General features: G+C 42.7%; 1 protein-coding gene across 6 annotated transcripts in view; it reads right to left on the reverse strand.

The window, feature by feature from the left end:
* Nucleotides 1–5,575, reverse strand: part of LOC122562764 (synergin gamma-like) — a 29,165-nt gene extending 23,590 nt beyond the window's left edge. For 2 of the 6 annotated variants that reach the window (XM_043715925.1, XM_043715920.1), the window contains exons 1-2: nt 5,166–5,566; nt 1,898–2,017 (exon numbers count right to left, since the gene is read on the reverse strand). In XM_043715925.1, coding sequence (XP_043571860.1) covers nt 1,898–1,912 — 15 coding nt within the window. In that variant the 5' untranslated portion in view covers nt 1,913–2,017; nt 5,166–5,566. Of the gene's footprint in view, nt 1–1,893; nt 2,018–3,968; nt 4,015–5,165 lie in introns of all 6 variants that reach the window. The other 4 variants (XM_043715921.1, XM_043715922.1, XM_043715927.1 and 1 more) reach the window with 4 other exon arrangements.
* Between the last annotated feature and the right edge of the window lie 11,601 nt (nt 5,576–17,176).

A 17,176-nucleotide genomic window follows, 5' to 3' on the forward strand; every position in this document is an offset into this window, starting at 1 on the left:
CAGAGGGTGGTACGTGTATGGAATGAGCTGCCAGAGGATGTGGTGGAGGCTGGTACAATTGCAACATTTAAGAGGCATTTGGATGGATATATGAATAGGAAGGGTTTGGAGAGATATGGGCCAGGTGCTGGCAGGTGGGACTAGATTGGGATGGGATATCTGGTCGGCATAGACGGGTTTGACCGAAGGGTCTGTTTCCATGCTGTACATCTCTATGACTCTATGACTCCAATTCACCAGAAGGTCTTCCTATCCTCTCACCACAACTTTGATTTATGAAAATGTTTTGGAGAAAGGTGAGCATCTGTGCATTATTTTCTCATGAACTAACCTCTGATCTTCCAATTCAAATCATTGGTTCAGTCAATGGGGAGGTTTGAAGATTCGGCTTTGCAGCTTTTCAGAGATTATACAACGACGAGTCATTAACTTGGTGCTAGGCAAAAGTGAGGACTGCAGATGCTGGAAACAGAGTTTAGATTCGAGCGGTGCTGGAAAAGCATAGCATGTCGGGCAGCATCCGAGGAGCAGGAAAATTGACGTTTCGGGCAAAGGGCGATTTTCCTGTTCCTCCGCGCTGCCTGACCTCCTGTGCTTTTCCAGCACCAATCTAATCTCGACACTAATTTGATGCTGAAAACCGCAGGCCAAATTTTTTGATCAAGGGTTGCGTTGTGAATTTACAGGAAACTATATCCTCTGGGACTTGGATGTCAACCACAGTGGGCAGAACCTGAATATCGGAGTGAGGCCATTCAGGTGTGGACTGGAAGTGCCTCTCAAAATCCCTAAAGCGTGGAAGCAGGCTATTCAGCCATCGAGTCCACACTGACCCTACAAAGAGCATTTCACCCAGACCTACCCACAGCCCCACCCCTATTCTTGTAAACTTGCATTTCCCATGGCTAATCCACCTTGCCTACACATTCCTGGACACTATGACCTAGTGATATTATTGCTGGACTGTTATTCCAGAGATCCAGATAATGTTCGGGGGACCTGGGTTCAGATCCTGCCAGAGCAGATGGTGGAATTCGAATTCAATAAGTATCTGCAATTAAGATTCTGATGACGAACTATAAATCTATTGCCCATCTGGTTCACTAATGTTCTTTAGGGAAGGAAATCTGCCATCCTTACCTGGTCTGGCCTACATGTAATTCCAGACCCACAGCAATGTGGTTGATGCTCAACTGCCATCTAGGCAATTAGGGATCAGAGTAAAAGCTTTCTAGCCAGGGACACCTTCATTTCCACGAATGAACTAAAAATATTTAGCAGGGTCAATCCACCTAACCTGCACATCTTTAGACTATGAGAGGAAACCACAGCATTCAGAGCAAACCTATACAGACACAGGGAGAATGCGCAAACTTCACATAGACAGTTGCCCAAGGGTGGATTGGACCCAATCCCTGGTATGGTGAGGCAGCAATGCTAACCAGTGAGCCACCGTGCCACATTAAGGATAGAGGAAACCGGGAACTCACTGCCCAACTGAAAACTTTGAAACAGAGATTGATAGATGTTTGTTAGGTCTGAGTATTTTGGGTTACAGAACCAAACGTGAGGAGATGGGCTTAAGATACAAATAAACCATGATCCAATAGAGTGGAAGAATAGACTTGAGAGGCTGAATAGTTTCTATGTTCCAAAGCTGTAGGATGTAACCTTGAAATGATCAGAACATTGTGTAGCACATTGACGTTGGCAGGAGTTCAGGAGTTACCAACATCCTGTATGTTGGAATGTTCCAGGTGTTCCACTTGCAAAGACTCCCATAATTGTACTGTCTGACCATAACTAATCCATAATTAATAGCCTAATTGTCACAACTACTGACATGCTTCCTTTGCAATTCAAAGAAGAATTACCTATATTTAAATGTCTTACTTGCCTCCTTTGACTCCATCTTGTGCTTTTAAAATTGTTAGAACCTACATGGGTAGATGATCCGTTTGACTAGAATCTTCCATGATGACATCATTTCAGCAACAGGAACAAGTCTGACATAATTCTGCAAAAAAAACAAAACACCAAATGATTCCCCTCATTTTTGTTTAATGATGAAGAGATTCATAATTCTGGAAAAATCCAGTCAAGAGCAGCACAGTTCAGAGGCAAATGCTTTGGGTCCATGTGTCTAAATCCCAACCATATCAGCTTTTAGCATTTAAATTCAATTAAATAAGTCTAGAACTAAAAACTAGTTGTGACTATGAAACCATTCGTGATTGTCATAAAAACCCATTTTGTTCACTTATGTTTAGGGAGAGAAGTCTGATGTCCTTACCCAAACTGACTTACGTATGATTCAAGACACACAACAATGTAATGGACTATTAGTTACCCTCTATTATAGCCAAGCAAATCACTCAATTCAAGAGGGACAGGCAACAAATACCAGTCTTGCCAGCAAGGCCCATGTCCCACGCAAGAATAAACATTAAAAATCCACTTCAACATTTACAGAGGAACCTCGATTATCTGGCATTCAATTATCCAAATATTGCATTATCCAGTAAGATTGCTAGGTCCCGATGCTTGGCTAGACTACATTATCCGGCATTCAATTATCCGGAATTCGATTAACTGAATGAAATACTCCCCACCCGTGTCCTTCAGATAATCGAGATTCCTCTATATTGCGTTTAAAATCATCTTTTAAGCTGCAGCACAAAATGTTTTGAAAGAATCAATAAAAGCTTCACTAACTTAGAGTCATAGAGATGTACAGCATGGAAACAGACCCTTCAGTCCAACGCGTCCATGCCGACCAGATATCCCAACCTAATCTAGTCCCACTTGCCAACATCCGGCCCATATCCCTCCAAACCCTTCTGATTCATATACCCATCCAGATGTCTTTTAAATCTTGCAATTATACAAGCCTCTATCACTTCCTCTGGCAGCTCATTCCATACATGTACCACCCTCTGTGTGAAAAGGTTGCCCCAAGGTCTCTTTTATATCTTTCCCCTCTCACCCTAAACCTATGCCCTCTCGTTCCGGACTTCCCCACCCAGGGAAAAGATTTTGTCTATTTATGCCTCTCAATTTTATAAACGTCTTTAAGGTCACCCCTCAGCCTCTGACGCTCCAGGGAAAACAGCCCCAGCCTATTCAGCCTCTCCCTATAGCTCAATTCCTCCATCGTTGTAAATCTTTTCTGAAGCCTTTCAAGTTTCACAACATCTTTCCGATAGGAAGGAGACCAGAACTGCACACATTTTCCAAAGTGGCCAAACCAATGTCCTGTACAGCTGCAATATGGCCTCCCAACTCCTGTACTCAATACTCTCACCAATAAAGGAAAGCATACCAAACGCCTTCTTCACTATCCTGTCTACCTGTGACTCCATTTTCAAGGAGCTATGAACCTGCACTCCAAGGTCTCTTTGTTCAGCAACACTCCCGAGGCCCTTACCATTAAGTGTATAAGCCCTGCTAAGATTTGCTTTCCCAAAATGCAGTACCTCGCATTTATCTAAATTAAACTCCATCTGCCACTCCTCAGCCCATTGGTCCATCTGATCAAGATCCCGTTGTAATAAGAGGTAACCTCCTTTGCTGTCCACTATACCTCCAATTTTGATGTCATCTGCAAACTTACTAACTCTACCTCTTATGCTCATATCCAAGTCATTTATATAAATGACAAAAAGTAGTGGGCCCAGCACCGATCCTTGTGGCACTCCACTGGTCACAGGCCTCCAGCCTGAAAAATAACCCTCCACCAACATCCTCTGTCTTCTACCTTTGAGCCAGTTTTCTATCCAAATGGATAGTTCTCCCTGTATTCCATGTGATCCAACCTTGCCAACCATGGGGAACCTCGTCGAATGCCTTACTGAAGTCCACCGCTGCTCTTCAAAAAACTCAATCAAGTTGGTGAGACAATCTCCCACACACAAAGCCATGTTGACTATCTCTAATTAGTCCTTGCCTTTCCAAACACATGTACTTACTTCACTAGCTTCTATGTTGAATACATCGCCGTAGAGGAAGAAATTCCTGGAACATAGGATAGATTTCAAGATCAATGTATTGCGGAACCAACTAGAAAACAGGTCATCCTAGACTGGTATTGTGTAATTAAAAGGGGATAATTGGTAATCTAGGTCTGCAGGGTCCCTTAGGGGAGAGTGACCATAATATGATAGAAATTTTCATGAAGGTGGGCAGTGTCGCAGTTGGTTCTGAACTCAGAGTACTGAATCTTAAATAAAGGAAAGTATGAGCGAGTTTTGAGAAGATTTGTATGATGGTATAAAACTATAATGGTATGACGCGCAACCTGCCCAAGATAAATTGGGGAACATTACTTAAAGGAGAGGTAATGGAGGAAATTTAACAAGCATGTGAAGGAACTGCAACAATTGTTCAGTCCTGTCTAGCACAAAAATAAAACGCAAAATATATCCCGACCATGGCTAATAAGGGAAATTAAAGATAGTTTATATTCATGAAAGGAACATACAAATTGCCCACAAAACGCAGTAGACTTGAGGACTGGGAGCAGTTTAGATTTCAACAAAGGAGGAAGAGGACAAAGACATTGAATAAGAGGGGGATCATAAACTTACATAAGAGTAAGTTTGTGGGAGAACATGCATAAGGGAAAGGTTTAAAGGAGATGTGCAAGGTTGGTTTTTCTTTATGTAGAAGGTGGTAGGTGCCTGAACATGCTGCCATGTGGGAGAAGCAAATATGTTAGCAACATTTAAAAGGCATTTGAACAGACACATGTACAGGCAGGACATAGAGGGATACAGAGCATGTGCAGGCAGAGGGGATTAGTTTAAAATGGCATCATGGTCAGCACAGAGAAGATGGGCCAATGGTCCTGTTCCTCTGCTGTACTGTTCTATGTTTGATGACAGTGTATGCTCCCTGTCTCAGTATCAGGGTTATCAAAACTGTGGACCATCATCTTCCCACCTCCCTTCCTCACAATTCTCACCGAGGGGTCATGGCAGTTTTCAAGTCTTGAAAATGAGTCACAGTAGGGACAAAGGTTTGGGAAATGGCAATCGCTTCTGGGTTGGAAGCCACTTCTAACTCAATGTAACTTTTTTAAAAAGCAATTCATTCAAACATATTCAGTGTACTACGCTCGTTCATTCTTTATGACGCATTACTGCAACAATGTCCAGTACTCTTACCATTGCTGTTAAATCTATCTTCTGTCACTCCCCATATTGAAGTAAATTTAATCCATTCATGATAAGTCAGCAGCAGCGCACTGAAGGCTAATTGAAACAACCGGCAGTCCAGAGAGTTCTTCCTGATGAGGGAGTCTTAAATCAACTAGACGTAATTAACAGTGTAACAAAAGTACAGTACACAGAACAGCACCCTCCTCCAGGCACGCAAGCATTTAAGGTATCCCTTAGAAGTTTGAGATAGGGAAGTTAGGTGTCGTGCACTTTGCCCTGAAATAAAGGATTTCTGGTTTCCAACTTCCTGTTCTCCTGGATCATGTGATGACTCGTTGGAATGTTTGCTGCACAGATCTAGGCATGTTCTGCCAGTTCAAATTAGCCAGCGCAAAATTAGATTTAGCTGACTGCTGAAACATGAATTATGTACAGCCCTTACAGGGGGAGCATTTTTAACTCTATCCCACTATATAAAGCAAAAGTTCCATTTGGCTGCCATCTGTTATGCCACCTACTGTACAAAAATGTAAAGTTTGTATTGAGTGCTGCTTTCCGATTTTTCTCAGCGTGTTCCTTTGCCAGGAACTTCCGCATCAGTGCGGAATATAATAGGTTGCAATCCTGGTCATAAATGCATGATCGTATTCACGCTAAAAAGTAAAGACCACAAATGTTAACTTTTTAAAAAATACATAGATAATTAGAATCTTGGTGGTAGAGTCATAGAGATGTACAGCACGGAATTAAACCTTTGGGTCCAACTTGTCCAGATATCCTAAACTAATCCAGTCCCATTTGCCAGCACTTGGCCCAAATCCCTCTAAAGCCTTCCTATTTAAATGTTGTAATAGAACCAGCCTCCACCGCTTCCTCTGGCAGCTCATTCCACACATGCACCACCACCCTCTGCATGAAAAAGTGGCTTCTTGAGGTGGATTTCAAATTTTTCCCCTCTCACTCTAAACCTACACCCTCCAGTTTTGGACTCCCCTATTACAGTGTCAAGAATATCAGGAAAACTCTCAGGTTCATCAGGTGGTCCCGTAAGTTCACAATCTAAAAACGGCAAACTCAAAACTGTAACCACAACATTTTATACTACTATAGCGCCTTTAAGATAAGGAAGGGGCGAGGCCACGGAGGGATTTGAAAACAAGGCTGAGAATTTTTCAAATCAAGATGTTGCCTGACTGGGAGTTAGTGCAGGTCAGCGAGCAAAGGGGGAAGAGTGAAACAGAACTTTTTCTAAGGCGAAAGTGAGGACTACAGATGCTGGAAACCAGAGTTTAGATCAGAGTGGTGCTGGAAAAGCACAGCAGGTCAGGCAGCATCCGAGGAGCAGGAAAATCGACGTTTCAGGTATAAGCTCTTCATCAGGAATGGAGGCAGGGAGCCTGCAGGGTGGAGAGATAAGTGGGGGGAAGGGTGCTGGGGAGAAGGTAGCAAAGAGTACTTTTTCCAAGTTAGGACACAAAGGCAGTAGAGTTTGGATGATCTCAAGTTTAAGTAGTATAGATTGTGGTAGATAAGCAGGAATGGGTTGCTGTAGCCAAAGCTGGAGATAATTGAGACGTGGATGAGGGTTTAAGCAGTACATAGACCAAGACAGGGGTAATTTTGAAATGTGTTTACTGCCGAGAATCCTTCTGACATACACGAGTAGGTCTCACGTTGTACTGTTAACAGTCAAATGATAGGATTTCTTCGAACAACCATAGAATTACATTGAATTCACAGAACAGAAACAAGCCATTCATCCTCACAGCTCAATGCTAAGTGAGTTGGCAGGACTGTGGCAGATGGAATTCAGTGTAAGCAAGTATGAGGTTATCCATTTTGGGCCAAGAAAGGATCGATCAGGGTACTTTCCAGATAGTATGGAGTCAAATACAGTGGTTGTCCAAAGACCCTTGGGTGTTTGGGTACATAAATCTTTAAAATGTCACAACCAACTACAGAAAATAATCATGAAAGACGAATGAACTGTTGGCCTTTATATGTAGAGGCTTAGAGTACAAGGGTGCAGATGTTATGGTGCAGTTGTACAAAACCCTGGTTAGACCCCACTTGAAGTCCTGTAAGCAGATCTGGGCACCATACCCGAGGAAGGATAAATTGGCCTTGCAGGCAGGTTTACAGGAATGACACCTGAACTTTAGAGGTTAAGTTATGAGGAGAGATTATACAAATTAGGCCTCTTTTCTCTAGACTTCAGAACGTTAAGGGGTGATCTGATGAAACTCTTCAAGATATTAACAGGAAAAGACAGGGTAGATAAAGATGAATTATTTACATTAATTGGGGATTCTAGAACTCGATGCATAGTGCGAAAATTAGGGCCAGCCATTCAGTAGAGATGTTGTGAAGCAAAGGATAACAGATATTTGGAATTCTCTTCCACAAACAGCAGTGGATGCTCGATCAGTTGTTAATCTTAAATCTGAGATTGATAAACTATTGTTAAGCAAAGGTATTACAGGATCTGGGTCAAAGACAAGTCTATGGATTTAGGACATAGATCATTGAATGGTGGAACAGGCTAGAGAAACTGAATGGCCTATTCCTGTTCCAATTTTCCTGTGACTCCAACCAACAGAGAGTTTGCCCCTGGATACCCATTTTTTCCAGTTTTGCTAGGGCTCCTTGATACCACTCTCGAAAGAGACCTTGATGTCAAAGGCTGTCCCTCTCACTTTCCCTCTGAAATTCTGCTCTGAGATACAGGCTACTGGCCTAGATGGGATTGAGGTGACTAAGGAGGAGATGTTAGCAATTCTGGAAAGTGTAAAAATAAATAAATCCCCTGGACTGGATGGGATTTATTCTAGGATTCTCGGGGAAGCCAGGAAAGCGATTGCCAAGCCTTTGGCTTTGATCTTTATTTTGTCATTGTCTACAGGAATAGGGCCGGAAGACTGGAGGATAGCAAATGTTGTTCCCTTGTTCAAGAAGGGAGTAGAGACAACCCTGGAAATTATAGACCTATGAGCCTTACTTTGGTTGTGGGTAAAGTGTTGGAAAGGGTTATAAGAGATAGGATTTATAATAATCTAGAAAGGAATAAGTTGATTAGGGATAGTCAACATGGTGAAGGGTAGGTCATGCCTCACAAACCTTATTGAGTTCTTTGAGAATGTGACCAAACAAGTGGATGAGGGTGAAGCAATTGATGTGGTGTTTTGGATTTCAGTAAGATGTTTGATAAGATTCCCCATGGTAGGCTATTGCACAAAATATGGAGGCATGGGCTTGAGGGTGATTTAATGGTTTGGTTCAGAAATTGGCTCGCTGAGAGAAGACAGAGGGTGGTGGTTGATGGGAAATATTCATCCTGGAGTTCAGTTACTAGTGGGGTACGGCAAGGATCCGTTTTGGGTCCACTGTTGTTTGTCATTTTTATAAATGACCTGGATAAGGGCATGGAAGGATGGGTTAGTAAATTTGCGGATGACACTAAGGTCGATAGAGTTGTGGATAGTGACAAAGGATATTGTAGGTTACAGAGAGACCTAGATAAGCTGCAGAGGTGGCAAATGGAGTTTAATACAGGAAAGTGTGAGGTGATTCACTTTGGAAGGAGTAACAGGAATGCAGAGTACTGGGCTAATGGTCAGATTCTTGGTAGTGTAGATGAGCAGAGAGATCTCAGTGTTCAGATATGTAGATCCTTGAAAGTTGCCACCCAGGTCGATAGGGTTGTTAAGAATTCATACGGTGTGTTATCTTTTATTGGTAGAGAGATTGAGTTTTGGAACCGTGAAGTAATGCTGCAGCTGTACAAAACTCTGGTGCGGCCACATTTGGAGTATTGCATACAGTTCTGGTCACCGCATTATAGGAAAGATGTGGAAGCTTTGGAAAGGGTTCAGAGGAGATTTACTAGGATGTTGTCTGTTATGGAGGGAAGGTCTTACAAGAAAAAGCTGAGGCACCTGAGGCTGTTTTCATTGGAGAGAAGAAGGTTGAGAGGTGACTTGAGACATATAAGATAATCAGAGGGTTAAATAGGGTGGACAGTGAGAGACTTTTTCCTTGGATGATGATGGCTAGCACGAGGAGACATAGCTTTAAATTGAGGGGTGATCGATATAGGACAGATGTCAGAGGTAGTTTCTTTACTCGGAGAGTAGTAAGAGCTGAAAATGTGTTGCTGGAAAAGCGCAGCAGGTCAGGCAGCATCCAAGGAACAGGAGAATCGACGTTTCGGGCATAAGCCCTTCTTCAGGAATGAGGAAAGTGTGTCCAGCAGGCTAAGATAAAAGATAGGGAGGAGGGACTTGGGGGAGGGGCGTTGGAATTGCGATAGGTGGAGGGAGGTCAAGGTGAGGGTGATAGGCCGGAGTGGGGTGGGGGCGGAGAGGTCAGGAAGAAGATTGCAGGTTAAGAAGGCGGTGCTGAGTTCGAGGGATTTGACTGAGACAAGGTGGGGGGAGGGGAAATGAGGAAACTGGAGAAATCTGAGTTCATCCCTTGTGGTTGGAGGGTTCCCAGGCAGGAGATGAGGCGCTCTTCCTCCAACCGTCGTGTTGCCATGGTCTGGCGATGGAGGAGTCCAAGGACCTGCATGTCCTTGGTGGAGTGGGAGAGGGAGTTAAAGTGTTGGGCTACGGGGTGGTTGGGTTGGTTGGTCCGGGTGTCCCAGAGGTGTTCTCTGAAACGTTCCGCAAGTAGGCGGCCTGTCTCCCCAATATAGAGGAGGTCACATCGGGTGGCCACACCCGATGTGGCATCTTCTATATTGGGGCCCGATGTGGCCTTCTCTGTTGGGGCCCGATGTGGACGAGAGTGGAATAATGTAGGTTAGGTGGGCTTCAGATTGGTTCCACGAGTTGGCGCAACATCAAGGGCTGAAAGGCCTATATTGCGCTGTAATGTTCTATGTTCTCTCTTATCCACATGGAACCAAGGCTGTAATGAGGTCAGGAGCTGGGTAGCCCAAGTGGAACCCAAACTGAGTGTCAGTGAGCAGGTTATTGCTGAGCAGGTGTTGCATAATAGCACTATTGATTACACTTTCCAACACTTTACCGATGGGGTTGTAAATGGCCAGGTTGGATTTGTCCTGGTTTTTGCATACAGGATATTTTCCTGTGAAATTTTCCACACTGTCGTGTAGATGCCAGTCTTGTAACTGTACTGGAAGGGTAAGAGGTTAGGTTTAGACAACTGGGATAATGTGACTCTCTTGAAGAATATAAGGAGTGTGGGGGCATTCTTAACAGGGAAATCAGGAAGGGAGAAAGGAGATATGAGATAGCCTTGGCAGGTAAGGTTAAGGATAATCCAAAGGGATTCTACAAATACATTAAGAGCAAAAGAATAACTAGGGAGAGAATAAAGATCAACAAGATCATCTATGTGTGGAACCACAGGCAATGGGAGAGATACTAAACAAATATTTTGCATCAGATTTTACTGTGGAGAAAGACATGGAGGCTACAGAAATACATAAAAATTAAGGGAATTCAGAGAAATAATATTGATGGCTTGAAAACAGGCCACATTACAGAATGTGGACAATAAACATAAGGGTGGATAAATCTCTGGGACTGATCAAGTGTATCCCAGGATGTTGTGGGAAGTTAGGGAAGAAATTGTGAGGCCTCTAGCAGAGATATTTTTATCATCTACAGCCATAGGTGAGGTGCCAGAGGACTGGAAGGTAGCAAATTTGTGCCTTTATTCAAGAAAGGCTGTAATCAAAAGCCTGGGAATTATAGACCAGTGAGTTTGACATCACTAATGGGGATTCTGAAAGACATGCTTTGGAAAGGCACAGACTGATTATGAATAATCAGCATGACTTTGTGCATAGGAAATTGTGTCTCTCAAGCTTGATGGAGTTTTCTGAGGATATAACAAAAGAGATTGATGATGTCAACCTGATAGAAGGTATCTACATTGACTTTAGTAAAGTCTTTGACAAGGTTCCAAAAGGTCCCAGACTGATTAGTAAAGTTAGGTCACATGGGTATGAGAGCGCTAGCCAATTGGACACAAAATTGGTTTGAGGGTTGGAGATAGAGGGTTCTTTTACGAACTGGAAGCCTGTGACCAGCAGCCTTCTGCAGGGATTCTGCAGAAATTCCCTTAATTTTTATATAAATGATTTGGATGAGAATATAGGAGGCATGGTTAGTAAGTTTGCAGATCAAAATTGTGGTATAGTGGACAGGGAAGGAGGTTATTTAAGATTACAAAGGGATCTTAATCAATTGGGCCAATGGGCTGAGAAGTGACAGATGGAGTTTAATTTGGATAAATGCAAGGTATTGCATTTTGGTAAAACAAACTGGGACAGGATTTACACAGTGTGGGTGGTGTTGTAGAATAGAGAGACCAAGGGATTCAGGTACATAGTTCCTGAAAACTGCATCACAGGCAAACAGGGTAGTTAAGAAGTGTTTAGCACACTTGCCTTCATTACTCAGACCACTGAGTAAAGGAGTTGGGACCTCACGTTGAGGTTGAATAGGACATTGCTGAGGCCACTTATGGAGTGGTGTGTACATTTCTCCCACCCTGTTATTGGAAGGATATTATTAAATTGGAGGGGGTTCAGAAAGAATTCACCTGGATATTGCCTGGACTGGAGGGTTTGAGTTATAAGAAGAGGCTGGATAGGCTGGGACTTTTTTCACTGGAGCACAGGAGGTTGAGGGTTCACCTTATAGAGGTTTATAAAATCATAAGGGGCATAGATAAGGTGAAAAGCAAAGGACTTTTCCCTCGGGTGGGTGAGTTCAAAACTAGATGTCATATTTTTAGGGTGAGAGGAAAAAGATTGACGAGGGATCTGAGGGGCAATATCTTCACACAGAGAGTGGTTCATATGTGGAATGAATTGCCAGAGAAAATGGTAGATGCAGGTACAGCAGGATTAGGTGAATTGCTTTTGCAGAATTGAAACCATTCTATGATGGAATGAGCTGGCACAGGCATAAATGGCTTCTTGATAGGATGTATGGTTGTAAGGTTAAACAAAATAGCAAGCTAAATCTCAAGATTGATAAATTACAAGTGTAGGCTTGCATCTCCTTTCTTCATTGTGTGGTGTGTTAAATTGTTGCTGACTGTGGCTGCTTAAGGTGCTGCTTAGGATTGTAGCCCTCAGCAGAACATTTATAACACTGTCTACTAAACATGTATGTGCAACATCAGCTTTTAATGTTTCCAAAATTTAGAAACTTTAATTAACACTTTCAAGGAATTTATCCAAATACTAAATCTGACTCATTGATGACACTGACACTTTGAATGATCATGTTTATAATGAGCATTGCCGGAAATTGTATTTGATGACGACATAATCAACTGGTTTTGTTTTTTTTTGTTGTCAAGTGCTAAGATTGTGTTGATAAATCTTATTACGTTATGTATCCAGAAACTAAAATTACCACCAGACTGACCACAATTGTATCACGTCTAGGTGAGACCTCACCTCTGGAGTACAGTGTACAGTTTTAACATCCTGACCTGAGCAAGCGCATACTCACCTGAGAGGATGCATTGAAAGTTCATTAGACTGTGAGCTTAACTTTGGTGCTGGCAGACCTTCTGGAAAAAAATATTCAGGTTAGAATTAATAGTCATGTGGAAAAATGTGAGGTGATTTGGAGGAGTTAGCATGAATTTCTTAAATTATGCCAAACTAAATTGTTGGAAAATTTTGAAGAGTTAACCTTGGTGCAAGGTTTGTGAAGGTTTGTAGCTCAGGTTGAGGTTTAGGGTGTAGGTTTGCTCACTGAGCTGTAGGTTTGATATCCAGACGTTTCATTACCAAGCTAGGTAACATCATCAGTGGCGACCTCCAAGTGAAGCGAAGCTGTTGTCTCCTACTTTCTATTTATATGTTTGTCCTGGATGGGGTTCCTGGTGTTTGTGGTGATGTCATTTCCTGTTCGTTTTCTGAGGGGTTGATAGATGGTATCTAGATCTATGTGTTTGTTTATGGCGTTGTGGTTGGAGTGCCAGGCCTCTAGGAATTCTGTGGCATGTCTTTGCTTAGCCTGTCCCAGGATAGATGTGTTGTCCCACTCAAAATGGTGGTTTTTTTCCTCCGTGTATAGGGCTACGAGGGAGAGAGGGTCGTGTCTTTTTGTGGCTAGCTGGTGTTCGTGTATCCTGGTGGCTAACTTTCTTCCTGTTTGTCCTACGTAGTGTTTGTGGCAGTCCTTGCATGAAATTTTGTAGACGACGTTGGTTTTGTCCATGGGTTGTACTGGGACGTCAGCACTGATTGTTCTGCAGGTTTGCTTTTAAATATATTTTGTATAAGCCGAAGATCTTTCCAACTGCTTTCAATATCAAACATTTCCCCCTCAAATCTCTGTATTTAAAAGTTTTAGGTGTGCTGGTGTAATGTTCTGGGCAGATTGAGGTTGTCTAACCCAAGTCATCGATTGCACTGTCAATATTAGAGGCTATAACAGAGGGTCCAGGCAGTGTATCCCTGACCTCTGAGTTTAAGTTTCCCATCTGTACACATGCATGTGTGTGCATGTCAGGACTTCCTCTAGATCCCAACTCACAACAATGGCAAAAGATGTGATCTATATGGATTTCAGTAAGACATTCGACAAGATTCCCCATGGGAGACTGATTAGCAAAGTTAGATCTCACGGAACACAGGGAGACCTAGCCATTTGGATACAGAACTGGCTCAAAGGGTGGTGGTGGAGGATTGTTTTTCAGACTGAAGGCCTGTGACCATTGAAGAGCCACAAGGATCGGTGCTGGGTCCTCTACTTTTTGTCATTTACATAAATGATTTGGATGCGAGCATAAGAGGTACAGTTAGTAAGTTTGCAGATGACACCAAAATTGGAGGTGTAGTGGACAGCGAAGAGGGTTACCTCAGATTATAACAGGATCTTGATCAGACGGGCCAATGGGCTAAGAAATGGCAGATGGAGTTTAATTCAGATAATTGCGAGGTGCTGCATTTTGGGAAAGCAAATCTCAGCAGGATGTATACACTTAATGTTAAAGTCCTAGGGAGTGTTGCTGAACAAAGAGACCTTGGAGTGCAGGTTCATAGCTCCTTGAAAGTGGAGTCACAGATAGATATGATAGTGAAGAAGGCGTTTAGTATGCTTTTGTTTATTGGTCAGAGTACTGAGTACAGGAGTTGGGAGGTCATGTTGCGGCTGTACAGGACATTGGTTAGGCCACTGTTAGAATATTGCATGCAATTCTGGTCTCCTTCCTATTGGAAAGATGTTGTGAAACTGGAAATGGTTCAGAAAAGATTTACAAGGATGTTGCCAAGGTTGGAGGATTTGAGCTATAGGGAGAGGTTGAATAGGCTGAGGCTGTTTTCACTGGAGCGTCGGAGGCTGAGAGGTGACCTTATGGAGGTTTACAAAATTATGAGGAGCATGGAAAGGATAAATAGACAAAGTCTTTTCCCTTCCCTAAACTAGAGGGCATAGGTTTAGAGCGAGAGGGGAAAGATATAAAAAAGACCTAAGGGACAACATTTTCACACAGAGGGTGGTATGAGTATGGAATGAGCTGCCAGAGGAAGTGGTACAATTGCAACATTTAAAAGGCATTTGGATGGGTATATGAATAGGAAGGGTTTGGAGGGATATGGGCCGGGTGCTGGCAGGTGGCAGGTGGGACTAGATTGGGTTGGGATATCTGGTCGGCATGGACGGGTTGGACAGAAGGGTCTGTTTCCATGCTGTACTTCTCTATGACTCTATGATGTCTCAACATTTGTGTATTACCCCAATTGGAGTATTGAGTCAGCTTGGTCGGGTACACCTTTGGACCAACCTGACCATGCTGACCAGATATCCTAACCTAATCTAGTCCCATTTGCCAGCACTTGGCCCATATTCGTCCAAACATTTTCAATTCATATACCCATCCAGATGCCTTTGAAATATTGTAATTGTACCAGCCTCCACCACTTCCTCTGGCAGCTCATTCTATACACACACCACCCTGTGCATGAAAAAGTTGCCCTGAAGGTCCCTTTTAAATCTTTCCCCTCTCACCCTAAACCTATGCCTTCTATTCTGGACTCCCCCATCCAGGGAAAAAACCTTGTCCGTTTACCCTATCCATGCACTGATTTCAGCTCACCTAAACAGTGTCCTTCTTAAACCCACTGTAAACCAGATATGTTTTTGTTTCCACCACTTTTCAGAGCATTAACCCCTTCTACACCTGTGGTTTGGATGGGAACTTGTAATTGACAATGTATGTATGTGCTGACAGCCCTTGCACAAGTTTGTAGAGATCATAGAGTGAGAATGTAATATTGAAGGCACCTTGACAAGGAGGCAGCAGTTCAACTTGTAAATGGTGTATTTTGTAGCCACATGCTGCTGGTGTTGGATGGAGTGAATGTTTAAGAAACAGGGTGAAATGTCAGTCAAGCAAGTTAGTTGATCTGGATGGTGTCGAAAATTCTTGAGTGTTGTTGGAGTTACACTCATCCAGGCTGGAGAGAATTCTTTCACACTCCTAAATGCTTTGTGGCAAACAGTGGAAAGTCTTTGGATTCTCTTGTCAGGTGTGTCACTGACTCTGAGCTACTCTTGTAACCACAATGTATAAAACCGCAGTAAAACATGATGACTAACTGTTCACCAAAATAGCACAGATATGCAAAATAATTGGTAAAGTAGCCAGGAGAGGATGGGAAGTTTTCTTTTAAAAAACAGTAATTTGCAATGAGCTGGAATGCTCTGTCAGAAAATTGACAAAGCAGATTCACTAGTAGTTTTTCAAATGAGAATTTGATTTCTATGTTATTTATTTATTTGTTTATTTTGTTCATTCATTGATATTCATTTAGGCAGAGTACTTCAACAGTAACCCCCTGGATGTAGATCGGTGGGAATTGGGCAAATGTAATACTATTGCACGTCAAGGAAATACACAAAGAGAAGGCAAAATGCCGTGGATGCTGGAAATCTGTTACCCAGCTGGTCTGGCTGCATTTGTGGAGAGAGAGTTAATGTTTCAAGTCCAGCAAAGACTTGTCCTCAGAACTCAAAATGTTAACTCTGTTTCTCTCTCCACGGGTATTGTCAATCTTTCTGAGTTTCTCTCCAGTGCTTTTTGTTGTTGAAGGTAATCAGTCTTGGTTGGTTTGGAAGTGGTCGTTGGCTGGCTTATGTAGAATGAATGTTAATTGCCATTTTTCAACCTGATCCTTGATGTTGCAAGGGGCAAAGGCTTCTTCAGTATCGAATACATTGCCTATGTTTCATCGACAATCATCAGTGAACATCCCCACTTCTGTCTTTACAATGGATGGAAAAATAAAGCAGTTGAAAATGGTGATTGGTCCTCATTGGTGTCATGAGGAACTCCTGCTGTGGTTCCCTGGAGTTGAGATGATTGGTGTCCAACAACCACAACAATCTTACTTGGTACTAGTTAGTTCTACAACCATTATAAATCAAAACGGTTACACACCAGTGATCCCCTTTATTGTCTTCAGATGCAAGTTTGGTATTATATATAGAACAACAAATGTAGGGTGGCACAGTGGTTAGCACTGCTGCCTCAGAGCGCCAGAGACCTGGGTTCGATTCTGGCCTTGGGTGACTGTGCAATCTCCATACAGACATTCTCCCAGTGTCTGCGTGAGTTTCCTCTGGGTGCCCTGGTTTCCTCCCACATTCCAGAAGATGTGCAGACCAGGTGAATTGGCCATGCTAAATTGCCCATAGTGTTAGGTGCATTAGTTAGAGGTAAATGTAGGGAAATGAGTCTGGGCAGGTTACTCTTCGGAGGGTTGGTGTGGACTTGTTGGGCTGAAGGGCCTATTTCCACACAGTAGGGAATCTAATTTAATCTTTTTGAAAAAGAATACTCAACATTGTCAGTTACAGAAAATCAACAGTTTTGGAGAAAAGCACTATTGAGTTGAATAACAAACCACAATTTAGGTTAGTAAGCTGCACAGCTCAATTTGCATATGAATTACTTAGTTGATTTTTAAACCTTATTTACACCAAAAACTGGGTCTAGTAGAAATGAGCATATTT

The sequence above is a fragment of the Chiloscyllium plagiosum genome, chromosome 25, assembly GCF_004010195.1.
Source record: "Chiloscyllium plagiosum isolate BGI_BamShark_2017 chromosome 25, ASM401019v2, whole genome shotgun sequence".
Taxonomy (NCBI): Eukaryota; Metazoa; Chordata; class Chondrichthyes; order Orectolobiformes; family Hemiscylliidae; genus Chiloscyllium; species Chiloscyllium plagiosum.